Source organism: Mauremys reevesii, linkage group 21 (genome assembly GCF_016161935.1).
Source record: "Mauremys reevesii isolate NIE-2019 linkage group 21, ASM1616193v1, whole genome shotgun sequence".
Taxonomy (NCBI): Eukaryota; Metazoa; Chordata; order Testudines; family Geoemydidae; genus Mauremys; species Mauremys reevesii.
The window spans coordinates 9,654,592-9,672,147 of NC_052643.1; the positions used below are offsets into that span (position 1 = coordinate 9,654,592).

The 17,556-nt window shown below is 42.4% G+C and overlaps 1 protein-coding gene across 1 annotated transcript; it reads left to right on the plus strand.

The window, feature by feature from the left end:
* The first annotated feature begins 1,091 nt into the window (after positions 1-1,091).
* DFFA (DNA fragmentation factor subunit alpha) lies at positions 1,092-15,960 on the plus strand. The gene is made up of 7 exons (XM_039508960.1): positions 1,092-1,272; positions 3,275-3,436; positions 5,402-5,535; positions 6,554-6,743; positions 6,943-7,097; positions 8,105-8,304; positions 15,530-15,960. Exons 1-7 carry the CDS (start codon positions 1,146-1,148, stop codon positions 15,657-15,659), a joined length of 1,098 nt encoding a protein of 365 aa, XP_039364894.1. The 5' UTR covers positions 1,092-1,145; the 3' UTR covers positions 15,660-15,960.
* The last annotated feature ends 1,596 nt before the right edge of the window (positions 15,961-17,556 follow it).

Sequence of the window (17,556 nt, forward strand, 5' to 3'; positions counted from 1 at the left end):
GCAATGAGTCTGTCCGGTCTCTGAACTCTATCGCAGGGCACAGCTGGCGGGGCGGTCGTGAGCAGTTTCAGCTCTGAGGTAATTTTTCATGTATTTGCTTATTAGCCCTGAGGTTATTTTTTGGTCATAGCATAATTAAAAGCAACTGATTTATCCACTATTGCTTCCATATTACTTATTTATAGTTCATGGCTATACATACAGTGTGTTCCATATTTAGTATATTATGTTATAATCGCAATGTATTTAAAATAACATACAGTGACTGAGGCCTCATCTGCATGCAGGATTTAAAGCCCATTTATTGCCATAACTATCAATATTAATAATAAGAAGTGGAAATTGTACAGCAACAAATCCGGCTTAGTCTAGTTAGTTGACTTCAATGGGACTGTTTTCATGAGTAAAACAATAAGCTTGCCAATGTGAGTGATCCTACAAGATCAGGCCTTTAATTAGGCTTGATAAAGGAGATTTAAAAGTCCACTTGTGCACTGCTTAAGTTAATGACAAAACTCTTATTGATTTCAGTGGTGTCCTATTGCCAATTACTATTTCATTGGTTTGGTTTACACACACAATTATTTGTCATTATTATGTTATTTTGATAGCTCCCAAAAGCGTGCTAGGCGCTAAACAGGACAAATAATGGGTCAGATCCTGCAAACATTTATGTAAGTGAGTAACTATATTCTTGACTTCAATGGGACTACTCACATGAGGAAAGTTAGGACGGAGCTACACAGGAGCTCCTTCACTGGACTGCGGCTATACTGATGCACTCGTGTTCACAGAAGCACACTCAGAGCTATACATATAGTTTCTCTTTATATATATATCCTGATGGCAGTTGTAGGCCGGTCGGGTGGGACAGGACTACATCTCCCAGCATGCAGGGGGAGAGGGAGAGGGAGAGTGCGGCCGCGTTAGGCAGCAGCTGCGAGGCTGATATGTAAAAAAAGACTACGTGTCCCGGCGTGCACCGGGGTTGGGTCTGTGGAAGAGCCGCGCTCTGGGAGCAGGACTACAAGGCCCGGCATGCACCGCGCTGGGGCTGGTCTTTGGGCTAAGGTGCGAGGGGAGCGGCTTAACTACCGTTGCTCCTCAACTACCGTTGCTCCTCAGCCCCAGGCTAGGAGGGGGAAATGGCGGGAGAGGGCCCCGGAAGCGGGGAGGGGGTCTCTCCGCTGAGGCAGTGCCTGATCCGGCGGAAGAGCCAGCAGGAGCACCACGGGGTGGCGGCCTCCTGCCTGCGGGAGCTGCGGAGCAAGGGTGAGGGGGAGCGGGGCAGGGATCCTCTGGGGGAGGGGATCCAGGTGATGGGGGAGGGATCCTGTAGGTGGAGGGAGGGGCAGGGAAACAGTAAATGGGGGAGAGTCCGGGAAGAAGGGGTTGGGGCCTGAGGGGGGTGTGCTGGGGGCTCTGGCATGTTTGTTTCAGCCCCTCTCCCCCATCATACTGTGCTGCCTACGTTACTCCAGTGAGCCCTTCCTGTTGCGGTGGCCCCTTCTTTTCACAGCTGGGCAACCCCACATTGGCATTGTGGGGAGGAATAGGGCATAGGAAACGGTGTGAGGGAGGTGCCGTGTGACTGGGAGGGTGCTGGGGTTAGGTAGAGCAGTGGTTCTCAACCTTTCCAGACTATTGGACCCCTTTCAGGAGTCTGATTTGTCTCGTGTACCCCCAAGTTTCATCTCGTTTTAAAAACTACTTGCTTACAAAATCAGACATAAAAATGCAAAAGGGACACAAAACATTACTGAAAAATTGCTCACATTCTCATTTTGACCATCTAATTATAAAATAAATCAATTGGAATATAAATATTGTACTTACATTTCTGTGTTTAGTATATAGATCAGTATAAGCAAGTCATTGTCTACATGAAATTTTAGTTTGTGCTGACTTCGCTCGTGCTTTTTATGCAGCCTGTTGTAAAACTAAGCAAATATCTAGATGAGTTGATGTACCCCTGAGGTAGAGATTCCCTTTGTGGACGGTGGGGAGGCTGCTGGGAAACTGTTTTATTTCAGTACCGAAACTGGCACTGTGCCACAGTAGCCCATTCTGCTTCCTGTTGCAGGTCTCTCCACAACTGGTGCTGGGCATCAGCACCTTGGCATCATGTACTACATTCGTGAGGGGCTGCCCTTGGGAACTTTCCCTGGGCAGCTATCCGTTCAACACATGGCTTTAAGATTATGAATTTTAAATATTGTTGAATCCAGACTTTGCCCATGAAATGTGATCCCTGGTGTTAATAGCTGCCTGGCTTATGAGTGATGTGTGTGTGTGTGTAGAGCCCCACTGCTGGTTTCTTTAGGTTCTAGGAGGCTGGCAGAGTTAAATCTCCCCACATGCCCAGAGGCACTGAGCTATCAGGTCCCACATACATCACTGTAGATGCTTCTCAGATACAGCTCATGTCATGTTAAAGGTTAAGCTTTGTAATTGCATTAAAGATTTTTAAGCTCCATTAGAGACAAAAATTGTTTGGGCTAAATCTATACTATTCCCTTCAGAGAATACAGGCTGTGTGTACTTGTGCTCTTCTTTAAAATGACTATGTGGATTTGTCTTGCATATGCAAGTATAAATGGCTAAGAGCGTATTCTGATCTCCTAAGTCTCCTTGCCCCTGTGGGTTCCCCTCAACTGCCAAGGTGCTGATAGGCACTACAGTCACTTAAAACTGGTGACAAGCTATAGATGTGTATTGCTGGACAAGCCTTGATACCGAGTGCAGTTGGAAAGGCATTTTTATATATTTGTGTTACCTGGTCTGGCTGGGGGAGCTCCAAACCAACCTCTCTACACCCACCTGTTTCTCCTTGATCTATCCAGCAACATTTCATGAGTCTGTATGTCTGACTTTACCACCTTTTATGACATAGACCAGGAGGATAAAGGATTAAAATTGAGGACCTGTCCTGGTGTCAAGATAGGGACATTTGGAAAATGTAAAAGGAAAAATGTAGTTTCTAGGCTGCTCGGCCACATTTGGCCTTGTAAAGGAGGGTGAACACCCAGGAAAGGAGGATTTTTGTGAGCTTGTATTAGGAACAGCATTAAAAATCTGGATTGATGGAGACAAATTAGTAAACATAAACCAGAGAAGAGTTGATGCACAGGACCTGCATGTGGACAGAGGCCGGTCACTGACCTATTCTAGCGGTAGCCCCAAGGGAAATTTGTGTTTATCATATGTGCATAAAGGACAGTGTTTTTGCCTTGCCACACTTCCTTCTGCCTCATGAAAACACTATCTTCTGCAGCCTGTGACATTCTGGCCATTGACAAGGCCTGGGAGCCCATCACCTTAGTTCTGGCAGAGGATGGCACCATTGTGGATGATGAAGATTACTTCCTGTGTTTACCACCCAACACCAAGTTTGTGGCACTGGCCAGGAATGAAAAGTGGACCAGCAGCTGCACAGGTACAGGGCTGGAGGGGAACTTATTGTGACAGATTCCCCTCTTCCCTCTTCAGGGTGCCACCTGGGACTGGGGTCCCACTGAGCCTGCCTGACCCACCAGCCTGGGCTCCCTTTACACTGTATTGCTGAGGCAAGCCAGCCAAACCCTCCCTCAGGCTTCAGACTGCACTTTACCAGCACACATACGGGTAGGGACACACTCAGCTGCAGAACTTACAGGCTGCTGCAATCAGCTCTGCATGGGATGACTCCGCTAAGGAATTGCCCAGTACTCAAGTGCACCCCACCCCCCCGCCCAAGAGGGTAAACCCAACATTGTACTGTTTTGCGCTGCACAGAGAACTGTACAGTGTAAGCTCATGAAATTTGCCTCCTCCTTCAACGTGGAGAGGGATATACACAGCTTTCTGCCACAGGTTAGGATTTCTACATACTGGTTTTAAACAAAACAAAAGCAAGTTTATTAACTACAAAAGATAGATTTTAAGTGATAGCAAACAAATCAAAGCAGATCACCTAGCAAATAAAACAAACACACAATCTAAGCTTAATATATTAAAGAAACTGGTTATAAGTAGCAAATTCTCACCCTAAATGTTGTTTTAGGCAGATTGCAGAGATTCTTGAAGGCAGGCTGCACTTGCTTGCAGCTTAAAATTCTAGATATTCCTTTCACAAGCCAGACAACCCTCTAGCCTGGGCTCAGCCCTTCTCCTCTAGTCCAGTCTTTTTGTTCTCAGGTGTTTCCAGCAGTCCTCTTTCTTTGACGGGGAATCAATGAAGAATGACCAAACCCTGATGATGTCACTCCCCTGCCTTAAATACTTTTTGCATATGGCGGGAATCCTTTGTCTCCCAGGGTGATTCCCATCCCCGATCAGTGGAAAAACACTGGTATCATCATGGAGTCCAGTACCAGATGACTTGGTTACATGTCCCTGCAGTCATAATTCAGAGTCTGTTTGCAGAGTCCCCAGGAAGACTTTCTAGGAAGGTGGGAGATTAGCATCTTCAAAGACCTGTTGTTTTTCCTAACTCCCCTTCCCAGTGAGCCAGCTACACTGATTGCATTCTGTCTAGTGGGTGTTCCTCAGGTATAAACACATTTGTAATAGTGTATAGACAATATTCCTAACTTCAGTTCCTAAAATGATACATGCATACACGTAGGATAATCATATTCAGTAAATCATAACCTTTCCAATGATATCTCACGCCTTATCTTGCACAAAATACATCATAATTATGCCATACTCATATCATCATAATATTACTATGAAGAATATGGGGCATAATGCCACACTTATGTCTTAACTTTCCAGACACCAAGACCTCCACTGAAGATGGACTGATGACTCTGCTGGAGGCCTAGTTTAAGTTACCACCTCTGCACTCCCTCTCCTCAGGCTTGAGAGGAACAAGTATTATGGACATGGTGATATTGGTCCTTCACCCTCCTATTCACTTACAGAAACTCACTTGTGCTGAAAACTGAGGAAAGGGCAGGTGATGATGATAATTAAGTGGTGGGGAGAATAGCAGCCAAGATTGAGAAGAGGTGTGAGGGACCATTCTTTCTTCACAGAAATTCTTGACATATACACTATGGAAAAAGAATTTAAAAAAATACTTTAAAGGTTAAACACCCTATTCTCCCTCTAATCAGACACACAGACAGGTCAGTGCAAGAGGCTGAGTCCAAAAGGCTAATAATTATTTCCTGGAAGCAACATTTTGAACACACTCTAATTCTAGTGTAGATTTCATAGCTGTGATTCCAACTCTGAGATAAGAAAACCCCAACAGCTCAAAGCTAAGAAGCTGTTTAATTTACTACATCTATCTCCTGTTCAAGAGCTTTGTCCATACACCCCCTCAGTAAGGGCTGTTTAGATTTTGTTGTTGTGATCTTTGCAACCATGAGTTTTTCCACTCTTATGTCTGTGGTCATTTCTCATGTGTCAGATGGGGGCTCAGCCTGGCTCTCAAGGGAGTCCATAGATGAAGTGGACTGTGGTGAAGAGAAGTGGAAGCATCTGGCGAGACAGCTGAAAGATGACCTGTCCAGCATCATTTTGATGTCTGAGGAAGACCTCCAGGTATAATGAGAACTCATATGTCACACTTCTCTCCTACTTTCAGTTTCCTCACTAGAGGGGAGAGGGTGGAATCTTAGGAAAGAAAAATGCATCAGTTGGTCCAAATTCAAATACTGTTGACTTGGCTCTGGTGCAGGAGTGAAGTTCTGCTCTTGGGGAAATGTTCTCCCAATGGAATGAATAGGCTTTTAAAAATGACACTATGTAAATCATTCGTTTACACACACAACACACTGTCTGTTCTCCATTTCCTCGCTCACTTGATCCAGCATCCCTCCTCTCCATGCTGACTCATCTTTTCTACCTTCTCTCCCATATTGATGCTGTATCCCTACTTTTTTTGGTTCTCAGACATAGACTAATTCATCTCTCATCCCACATGTTTTCTCATTCCTCACTAAGCTCTTAGTTCCTTCCTATAGGGTTTGCATCCTGGCCTCCATCTACACCTGTCCTTTTTGTTTGTCTTGCACTTTGGTCTTTGGAGGGGTTTAGAAGACTTGAGTATTCGTTCCAAGAAAATGATCAGCTGCATGCCAGAACTCTTCCTGCCCCTTAATATCTGCGCATAATAGGATTTGGTCTTAATGACTGTCACTTGTAGTACGCGTTCAGCAGTGTGGATCAAAAGTTACTTTCCAAAAACCAGTCCTGTTGGTGTTGGCATGTCTCACTCAAACTGATCAGTGGGGTTTTCGCTGTAGAATTGTTAGAATTTCTCTGTGTTGTTCCAAAAGTAGGTGATAATTTCACACCTTTCTGAGAGGCCTTTGACTGCAGGTAAAGAACTTTGGCTTGTGGGAGTGCCAGTTAAAACCACTTATAACCAGGCTGACTTGACTTGGAAATGCTTAATAAAACTTTCTGTATCCTTGCAAGGTTGAGACTTTGTTTCTCTGTACATGTGACTTGGGAGATATGCCATCTTTACAGCTCTGTTGTAGTCAGTCCGATAGAACAATCAAAATGAGGCTTACCTAAATCGTTCCATGTAGCAGAACTCCACTGTTTCGTTTAGGTTCTCATTGATGTACCATGTTCAGACTTGGCCCAGGAGCTTTCCCAAAATCAACCAAAAACCCAGATGTTACAGGATACCCTGCAGCAGGCGCTGGACAGACGAGAGGAAGAACGTCAATCCAAACAGCTCCTGGAACTCTACATGAAGGCCTTGAAGAATGAAGGCAGCATTTTAACTAAGGCATCAGGTAAGGAGCATGAGCAACTTTCCAGAGACATCTGAAAGGGATGGGGAAATGAGAAAGCTCTATAAGCCATTGCTGCTGAGAAGGAGCTTGTGGTGATGCTGCAGTAGTTGGTGCAAACTGATCAAACCGCATTCCCAGCCCTCCACTTGTGTTCATGCTGCTGGCTAATGTTAAACACTGTCTCCCTGCTACTTTTCAGAACCTGATGCTGCACCCAGGGAGGAGATGAATGTAGTCGACACTGATAGCAGTAGTGCAGGTGTCTCCACCAAAAGATCACTCAGTAGTGAGATCCTTGCTGCACTGAAAGAGAAACCTGCCCCAGAACTCAGCTTAGACAGTCAGGATCTAGAGGTTGGTAACTTTGGTCTTCACCCTGTTCTAGAGAGGCTGACTGGCATCTCCCTGTGGAGAGAGGGGATGTGGGGGAAACTGCCCTTTCACCTCTGGAGACCCAACTGTTGCTCTAGTTTAAGGCACAAAGATAATGAGATTTGGTCTTATTTCTCTCCACTTCATTAAACCCCAGTACAGTATGGTGGTCTTTTGTTCAAAATCCCAGCACTGTGGAACCTTGCCGCAGCATATACTTCCTCCATGCCTGGAACTCCCCTGTGGTATCACCTTGTCTTTTTCCCAAGCAGTACAATTACTCAAATACCCTTCTCCCCTGAAAGGAACCCATCATGGGAACTTCTTGTGAGCTTTGTCTACTATTCATAGGAAATGGCCACCAGGAGTTCAAACTAAGACTGTTTTATGAGCTAGCTCTTTGAATGCAAATCTGCATTTAGCAGTATTTTTTTTTTTATATTACCAGGCCAGCATAAAGGTCCCAGTAAAACAGAAAAACAATGTAAATAAACCCCTATCTTGGAAAGGTGAAGATTTCTAGAATTGCCTCTCATCCTGAAGAGTTTTCATCTTGGTTGCAAGGACCAGTGACTTCCTTGTTTGCTTCTTTCTGCTGTAGACAAAGGGAGTGAAAATGTATTGATTTTGTTTGGCTGGAGATAAGTCATTCAGGCATCTGCTGGACCTTTCCAGCTCCTAACTTCCAGATGCCAAGTAGAATTAAAAACTAATTAGGCTTGAAAAGTAGAAAGTTTAAGTGAGAGAATTGTGAAGCTCAAGGATAAATGTGTTAGACCCCAGTGAGTTTTTGGTCTTTTAAATATACCAAATCATTGATAGTGTTTCAGCAGTTCTCTCATGGATCCACCTATTTTTGCGGGGGGGGGGGGAAGAGGGGAAAGGGGGTTCAGTTCCAGAGGAGTGTACCACTAGGGGAAATTCTGGCTGTTGTAAAAGACAAGGCGTGGGGCACTGAGGATTAGCATGTCCAACTTTTTCTTTCACAGCTGGTTTTCAAGGAAGACACAGAAGCCTTGGCTCTGGCACTGAGCTGGGATAAGCAGAAGACTGAAGCTCTCCAGCAGGCCTGTGATCAGGAGCTCTCCAGGCGCCTACAGCAAGTGCAGGCTCTACACTCCCTGAGGAGTATATCAAAGGGCAAGAAAAAGCTGCCTTGGGGAGACTGGTTGAGTTCAAAACGCAAGAAGTAAGAGACTTTACAGCACTCCTGCTGGCAATGCTTTAAATGTCAAGGAAACATGGGTCTCTTGTGTATTAGAGCCAACACAAGCAAATGGTGTGTTAAATTCCCCAAGTACCGGTTTTCTGGTCATACTATGCCCTGCCTCTAGAGAACTAAAAACTGGGCTTGTCTCTGCCTCTGTGTTGTTAACAGACAGGTTTAATCCCTCTAGTGAGAGTCTAGGATCTCATGTAACCAAAGGCTTTATTTTTTTTCCAGAGTAGTGGTTCTTGTCAAATAACTTCTGTAAACACAACCCCTCCCCTTGGTAGTCCATCGATCCGATGATGACAAATCTGAGCAAATCATCTATTGTTGGTCTCATGGTGTGCCCTCTGATGGCTATACAAGCCAATTCTAGAGGTGCGCATTTGGCTGCAGTTGATGCATGAGAAGTTTGCAGTCAGTGGGTTGTGCGCTGCTGATGCTCTGTGACGTCGTTCGCGTGCCTCTTGTAGACGCCGGCAGCGGTCTGCCTCAAAGGCGATGCAGGTATTTCTGACTGTTGCACGCCACTGTGTTCTGTCGCTGGCAGCATCCTCAAGGTCCCTGGGTTTGATACTGCTGTACTGCAGATTGGCTTTGATGGTGTCCTTGTAACGTTTTCGTGGACGACCTATATGCCAGATGCCCTGGGAGAGCTCACCATAGAGAAGGCGGCGGGGGATTCTGTTGGCATCCATGCGGCTGACATGACCGGTCCAACGTAGCTGTGACTTCATGATCATCATTTCGATGCTTGTCATCTGGGCTCTCTCAAGGACCTCAAGATTGGGCACTTTGTCTGGCCAGCGGATCTTCATGATGTTGCGGAGGCAACGCATGTGGAATGCTTCGACACAACCAGTGTCCTGCTAAATGTTGCATTAGAGAGAGATATTTTGAATGCAAGACTGGGAGCCAGATGCTCTTCAGTTCTAATCCTGACTAACCCTCTCTGGGGCCTCAGGCATCTCACTTGTCTCTTCACTCCCATCTTTCAGATGTGGGGAGTTACTTACTCAGAGGGGTATTGTGAGGCTAAGCCTTGGTGTACACTTAAGTTTTACTAGCATACCTATGTCAGGGGGGAGGGGGGAAAAATCTCACCCCCTAACCGACATAGTTGTGCAATCAAAGGGCCTACTGTAGGTGTATTTCTACTAGGAAAAGAATTATTTTACAAGTATAGCTTACTCCATTCAGGAAACTGGTTTAAGCAAGAGAACTTTTGCTAGCATAAGCTGCATCTCCACTTGGGTATTTGTGGGTTTCTTCTACCCATATACTGGCAAACCCTTTCAAGTATAGACAAGGCCCAAGTTAGAGGGCACTTTGAAGACTGCTGTATGAGCATGAGGGTTTCCACACCAAATTCTGAGGCTGCACAGGAGAGTGCAGACCAAGCACGTTCTCTTCAGATTAATTTCTATACAGAGTGCAATAGTGAGAGATGCAGTGTTCTCAGTGCCTGTTCCTGGTGAGATTTATTATAGTTTGGTGTAGTCATACTGCCAGTGTGCAGAGTTTTTCCAGCTACCACTTTATGTGGCATTGACTGAGAACCAGCCTGGGATCCAGGGACTTGAGGTTCAAATCCTGGTTCTGATAATCTCTTGCTGTGTGACTGACCAAATCATTTTTTAACCTTTGTGCCATTATTTCCACATGCTATTACCTCCCCCTGTGGGAGGAGAGTGAGAACTGATATTTGTAAAGCATGCTGAAAATTAAAATGCTTGTTTTTTAAAGGGCTTCAGGGAGCAAACTTCATATTTGGGCTTGTCTATATTCCTATCTTTTATACAACATCATGACACTGTTCTTATTGACTGACGTATTTTTTTTAAATCATTTGAAACACTTTTTTAATGGAGAATTTTAATATTAAAAGCTTATTATACTATTAGGCTCTTTGTGATGCTCACACACACTGCCTGGCTTGTTGTATATCTCCAAGAACATGACTAATTATTGGAAGCACCCTGATATCACCCAAGCACCAAGGGGGCTGCTTGTCTCAGATTTTTTTTTTTAATTGTAGTGTTTGTGGCAATTAGCCTTCCCAAAGGTGCCGTTTGGCTTTGACCCACATTAATGTTGGTAACAATACATTAGCACATACATCCTCTGTTCTATTGATAGTTCTGTCCTAGGAGAGCAAAAGATAAAAATGCTGAAGCATTTAAAAAAGAGGCAGTGAATGTTTAATATACACAATTATACAGTATTTCCAACACTGCAAAACCCATTAATCTAACATTAGGTTAAGCAGTGGAGTAGATAAGTCACTTAATGTATAGAAAGCTGAACATTCAGATATGCCCCTTGTGTACAGATGTTGCAATCTAGCTTTTAATGAATGTGCCATAACTACAATGTTTACTATAGTGATAATGAACATAACCTCAAACCAGTTCTAGTGCTTCTGATGTAACTTGAGCAAAAATCTGCTGTCTTATAGGAAAACTAAGTTTAACTTTTATTTCCTACAAAACCATGCTGAATCTTAATTAGGACTAGATCTGACTTAAGGGTGTCACTTACATCTTTCTAATTGAAAGGTATTACCCAGACTTAAACATGGGATCCCGATTGCCAAGTACCTACTGAAGTGCTGTCTCATCTCTATGAAATAAAAGCTCACTCTTGGCCTGAACTGCCCTTTTCTTTTACAATGGAACAATGTGTCCCTGAGTTGGACAGGAAAACAACTGTTTATCACAATACTTATCTACCTTCTCACATTGTAAGCAATTTTCCTGCCACAGTAGATGGAGTTTTTCTCTGTTGTAGGCTGCCATAACTGTATTGAATGTTGATTTGGGATAGAACATATGCATCTGATATACTACTCAGGCAAAGCCATGCCTTATTCAACTGTGTAAAGATAATTTACTCTTGAATACAAATTCAGCAATGAACTAGACCAGACAGCACCATGCTTTTGTCAGTTTACTGATTCTCCTACTGGGCGAAGAACAGTTGAAGGCTTGCCAGATTTTTTATTCTAAAGCCTTATTTTCTGAGGGGTACAATTCATGCAAAGCTGAAACTTAGCAAGCAAGAGTTCAACCCAGTTTGGAAATCCTGTTGGCCCCCATTTATATAAGAGAAACAAAAGCTGCTCTTTATAGTTACCTTTCATATTATAAATTTAATGCATCCAATTTTAAGTCTGAAATATGCTATCCTCTATCTGTTGTCTAACTCATTGCAGATTGCACTAGGTCCTTTTAGCTATTAAGTAATGGAGGCCACACTGCTCTATTTTTTTAGTAAATGCAGCTTATTCAGATTTTCCAGATGTTTTGGACCTACTTTTCTTACTCATCTAGCATTTAAAACACTCCCAGATGTTTGCCTTGCATAAGTTTGAGATTCAAGTTTGGTTGATAAAGGTAATTAGTATTGCTGTAATATATTTAGACTTCTGTAAGGTATTTGAATTGGCATTGCCCAACATTTTGATTTAAAAAAAACTAGAATGTTACAAAATTAACATGGTAAACATTAGTGGATTAAATTGGCAGATAGGTCTCAAAAATGTAATTGTAAACAGAGAATCGAAGTGGGTATACATGCAGTGGGGTCCTACAGGGCTTCATTTTTGGCCCTATGCTATTTAATATTTTTATCAGTAACCTGGAAAAAAACAAAATCATGACTGAGAAAGTTTGTAGATGACCCAAAAACTGTGGGAGTGGTAAATAACAAAGAGGACAGGTCACTGATTTAGAGTGATCTGGATCGCTTGGTAAACTGGGTACAAGCAAACAGTATGCACTGTAATATGGCTTAACTGTATATGTCTAGGAACAAACAATGTAGACCATACTTACATGATGTGGGACTCTATCCTAGGAAGCAGTGAGAGAAAAAGATTTGGGGATTGTAGTGGATAATCAGATGAATATGAGCTCCCAATGTGATGCTGTGACCACAAGGAAAAAAAAATATAGGAAATAATTTTGGGATATACAATCTCCTCCTAACTGGAAGGACCTTGAAAGGGTCATTGTCAGCCCCCCCCTTCTTCTAGCAGAGACCAATTTTTGCCCAGATTCTCCTCAAGGATTGAACTCACAACCCTGGGTTTAGCAGGCCAATGCTCAAACCACTGAGCTAATGTAATAACTGGGATGCATAAACAGGGGAATCTCAGGTAGAGTAGCGAGGTTATTTCACTGCTGTATTTAGCACTGATGTGACTACTGCTGGAATACTGCCCCAATTCAAGAAAGATGTTAATAAATTGAAGCGGGTTCAGAGAAGAGCCATGAAAATGATGAAAGGATTAGAAAACATATCTTATAGTGATACTCAAGGAGCTCAATTATTTAGCTTAACAAAGAAGATTAAGGGGTGATTTAATTACAGTCTATAAGAATCTACATGGGGAACAAATATTAGCTCTGCATTCTAGAAGAGAAATGTATAAAATGATCCAATGGGTGGAAGTTGAAGCTAGACAAATTCAGACTAGAAACAAGGTGTAAATTTTTAAAATTGAGTACTTGATCATTGGAACAATTTACTAAGTGGTGGATTCTCCATCATTGACAATTTTTAAATCAAGATTGGATGTTTATAACTGAAAGATATGTCATAGGAATTATTTGGGAAAATTCTATGGCCTGGGTTATACAGGAGGTCAAACTAGGTGATCACAACAGTCCCATCTTGCCTTGGAATCTATGAAGCTTACTTTTAATTTATACTAAACAGTAATGTGTCTCATGTATAGGTTAATGTTGACACAAAAAAACAAACTACTGGTAGTTGTAACAGCATTAAAGAAAGATACAGGTGCAGATATTAGAAAAAAACAACACAAACTAGGTCTTCCAAAAAAACTTTAAGAAAAGTGAAAAGTCTTTTCCAGAGCAAGCTCTACAGTGATAGTGTAAAGTAGGTGGTTGTAGTAGATAGTGGTATGAAAAAGGAACAAGAATTTAAAAAAAGCTTGATCCTTGCAGCTCCGCTATAGATAATGCCATTGTAACTATTTATTAAACCTGCTCATGCAGTCCCTCCTCCCCTTAGAGGATTTTGGGAAAATGAGAACTGCAGGATCAGACCAAAAGTTGTTGGGCAGTTGACATTCAGCCTTTTATCTGAACTGTAGTGCAAATAGTAACAACTTAGTACTTTTCAAGAAGCTCAGTCTTTATGTTTGCGCTCCATTTCTATCATAGAAATATTTTTGTCTACAGAGTTCTATTCAATTTTTATTAGAGAATGAGGATGGGGAGAGTCTAATCACACTTATTACAAAGAGACAGTTCACGTCACAGATCATATTCATCCTGATTGACGCAGCTGTTGCTAAAGCCACTCTAAAATAGATCTTCAGGAAGCTATTTTGTTAGCAGGAGGAGAAAGTCTTCCAGAAGAAGTTCCTGCAGGGGGACTTTTCCCACGCTCCAGGTTGATGAAAGGCAGATCTCTCTTGCCAGTTGGCCAGCTGTACCTCCTCCTCCATCTGGGATATCCAGACAGCCAGTGCAGAGAGGAAAGTGAGCAAGGTGCTTCTCTTTGCATCTGTCAGTTCCTGAAAGTACTTGTAAAAAAAGAAAGAATTATTAAACTTGGGGGGAGAAACCCTTCCTCCAAGTGAGAGAGGGCAGCCTAAAGTGTGGCTGAAAGGCACATCCTGGCACAGAGAAGAAGGTCACATAGCATCTATGTCTGTACTCCCAGCAACAGTTGCCCACTGTTTCTATTAATGTATTTCAGCAACACTGGGGCAAGCTAGCAGCGGGTAAAATCATGATTTCCCAATTACCGGTACTTTTTTTTGCATGCTCTGAGTCCAGCAGTGAGACAGGGGGATACTTAATGTTCATAAAACATTGAATTACTCATTTGAAAAGAGCTGTTGCTGGTCACAATATTATCTTTAAGTTAACACAGTCATTCAGTTTTCATATGGTAGAGCCATATAATGATAGCTTAGGCATCTTAAAGGAACACCACCTGGAAATCTAGTCAGTTATTAAGAACTAAAAGATACTGCACCTGCCAATTTCTTTGGTCAGAAAATCATCTTCCTTTTTGTTTTAAAATTATTTTCTTTTCCCTGTTGCACGAGACCCAGGCAAACCAGCTGATTATATAAAAGAAATGGAAACTGCATACACAGTAAACTGACTTTTTCCCCTCTAAGATTTCAATTAATAGTAGTCTTAATGTTACTTTCCACAGCAGGTATAAAAGACAGAAGCATTATTTTTAATCTGTGTCCTTTTAAAAATTCTGTTACTGTCTTCAACATCCTTTAAAAGTCCCACCAAAAAAATGTCAAGAGCTATCAGCTAATAAACTATCAAACTACAATGCTGTAGCTCATTCTATAATTTCAATGAAAAATCCTTTTTTAATGGTCAAGTTTATGTACTGGTTCTTGGATCTTTTTCAAAAGAGTACAGTAAATCAAATACTTAAAGCTGAAAACTCTTTAAATGGCTAATTTAATGACTTTTTTAGAAACCAGTAAAAGCATTCAATTATCTTTATAAATTAAGGTAGTTTTTTTAGTGTAGACACATATAGGCAGTTAAGTGACTAAGCCATTATGTTATTGAAGTATTCAGTTCAGAGCCGAGTTCCCTGTCTGGGGCTGACAAATCTCTTACGGCAAGATAGGATCATTTATAATGAAAAATGCTAACGCACTTCAACAAACTGCAGCTCCATTGAGTTGCGACCATTTCTGGGGTGGAGGAAACGGCAGCCAACTGACATGATTGTATGTGTATGTTGGGGAAGGGAAAGGGGGAATTTTTGGTCAGGGACAATGGTCAAGCCATTATGCTTATTGAATTTCCCTAGGACTTTAATGTCAGGAGAGCAAAGAGAGGACCCCAATGTTGAAGGTCTCATCTAAATGATGTATAAACAACATGGTACAAACAAGGCAGTTACTGTACTACCAAAGTTTATGCTTTTAAAGGCAGGTCAGCCTCTGAGGAAGTACCAAATCCCCACTAAAGTAAGGAGTGGGATAAACAAGAGGAGGAAATAGAAGGCACAGAGCAGAAAAAGGGGGAACTGCAACAAACCAATGCCTTGGGTTCTCCTGTTATTAGATCCTGGCAATTTGAGTACCCTGTGCCTCCAGATGAACTGTTGTTCACCTGGGTACAGTAAAAGGAAGAAGAGTGAATAACAAGCATTATAGACATAATGGTTTTGTATCCATTCTCAGCTTACCTTGCTGTCTTTCAATATGTGTCTTTCCTGTACTGGACGTGCAGCAGCCCCCATCATCCAGGAGACAGAAGTCAGCAGGAGAAAAAAACAGGCAGAGTGGTGGATGCATGTGGAATACTGCCTGATACAGCTCTGCAACAAGCTACTTCCCTGTCTTGCAAGTTATCTTTTTTTCCTTTGGGCAGGAGCAAAACTTCCAGCTCAATTTTTTTTATATTTCAGCAGCCCCCCCTTTTCACGTGAAAAATCAAAGAGCAATTAACTTCCCAACAATACATTGTTTGGATTTAACCCTTACTTAGAGCTTCTGGATTGTGCTGCTATTAAGTGTGAATTTGCTGTTAATTTAAGCTGCATATGCATTCTGTTTGCTAAAAAAACAAACCATAATTTCCTCACCATTATTCCTATAATGACCAGGCAGTCTTGAATACAAAATAGGGTGATTTAGCTGCAAATGATTCATGACTGTGGATTTTGTGCAGGGGTTTGGTGATGGGAGGAGAGGCTGCAGAGAGTCAATTTAAAAGCAGAAGCACTGCGCCTTACGCTATCCTGAATGATCAATGTTTAACCTCTAACATGGCCAAGAATCCTCCACTGCAGCAACCCACTGAAGTCATGGGTTTCAAAAACGTAATCATTAACACATCTGAGCAAACTACATCCTGGAAGTTTTTTCTTTTTTGTGGTCACCTAGTCAGAAAGAAGCTGCCCTGGCTGAATATCCTCATGGAGTGACATGTCCTGAGTTGCCCACCTACCCTCAGTGGTGGTTTGTCTTCCTAGGACCATGGCTGCAGACTCAACACTCTTCAAAGGGACCAGAAACCTTGGGAATGGATACAGCGCTGCTGGAGGGTCTATCAGAGAAGCCTTGCTTTGTTTAAAACAAGTTTGAGATAACTTACAATTAATGTAAACAACTGAGCTGTTTTTTATCTTAGTGCTGTGAAGTGTAAGCTATATCACTTTCAAAGGCTTCCACATTCCCTTCACAGAAGTGAGCAATAACATCTTCAAAGAACTGTTGTGATGCTAACAGGCAGCTGGAATGAAATCTTAAAAATGCTAGGGATCCACAGAGAGCATCTAAAGAGGGAAGGGTGCAGTTTGGATCTGCCTGAAGTTCTTTGGGTGAGCATATGAGGCTCTAAGATGAAATTTATTTGGAACCTTTGACAGACTGAGTAATATTTGGCTCAAGGAGTCCTAGCAGTGATTTGGCGCTAGAGGACAGAGCTGAAGGCATACTGGTCTTTTGGTTTGTGAATGTATCCAACATATTTAAATTTTATACTTAATAGTTTGCATTTTGAAGAGATTTGCCAATATTAACTAAATAGCTGCCACTAGTCATGAGGTGTCTAGGCTCTGTCCAGCAGTTGGCAAGGAAAGGGTTAACCTTCTGCCTCGGGGAAGCATCAATCAGCCCAGAGTGCAGGAGTTTTCAGGAAGGGCAGCTGTGTAGAATGAATTATTTCTCCCTCCCAGGCCATTATAAGAGGGGTATACTCTGGGGACCCAGGACCTCTAAAGCTTTGCCTACAGTAGAGAAAATTTCTGTGCTATGCCTAGACCACCCCCCGCAACATGGTTAATGTCCACCTAGTGCTCCAAATGGTTTACATGCCTACTAAATATAGCTGGATTGATTAAGTTTGCTTTCAGCAGAACTAAACACCAGTTTAGTCTGCACAATGTAAGTGCTAGTGTGGATGGCACTAAAATAGTACCCATAGTCTTCTGCCTACTGTCACACAGGGCACTACAGCTCTTTCAGAATCTCTTGTTTCTGCGGGCCTCAACAGGAACTATGGGAGATGTACCCAGAGAACACTGACACTATTTAGAAGAGTGCTACTGTGGAATAGTTCAGAACACTAATCAGCATGGGTCTATTCTCCCCCACCTTCCGTTCAATTAGGAACAGTTAATTCTTTAATTTAGATGGGAGAGTAATATTAGGGAAGGAAATAATACTCAGTCATTCCTGGCTCTTAAATTCTGTGCTCATTCCTA

Bases quoted from the DNA above. Each gene is read 5' to 3' on its own strand.
- DFFA (XM_039508960.1), top strand. From the start codon at position 1,146: ATGGCGGGAGAGGGCCCCGGAAGCGGGGAGGGGGTCTCTCCGCTGAGG. The intron at 1,273-3,274 runs GTGAGGGGGAGC...TATCTTCTGCAG, and splicing joins GCGGGAGCTGCGGAGCAAGG to CCTGTGACATTCTGGCCATT. The intron at 5,536-6,553 runs GTATAATGAGAA...TGTTTCGTTTAG, and splicing joins TGTCTGAGGAAGACCTCCAG to GTTCTCATTGATGTACCATG.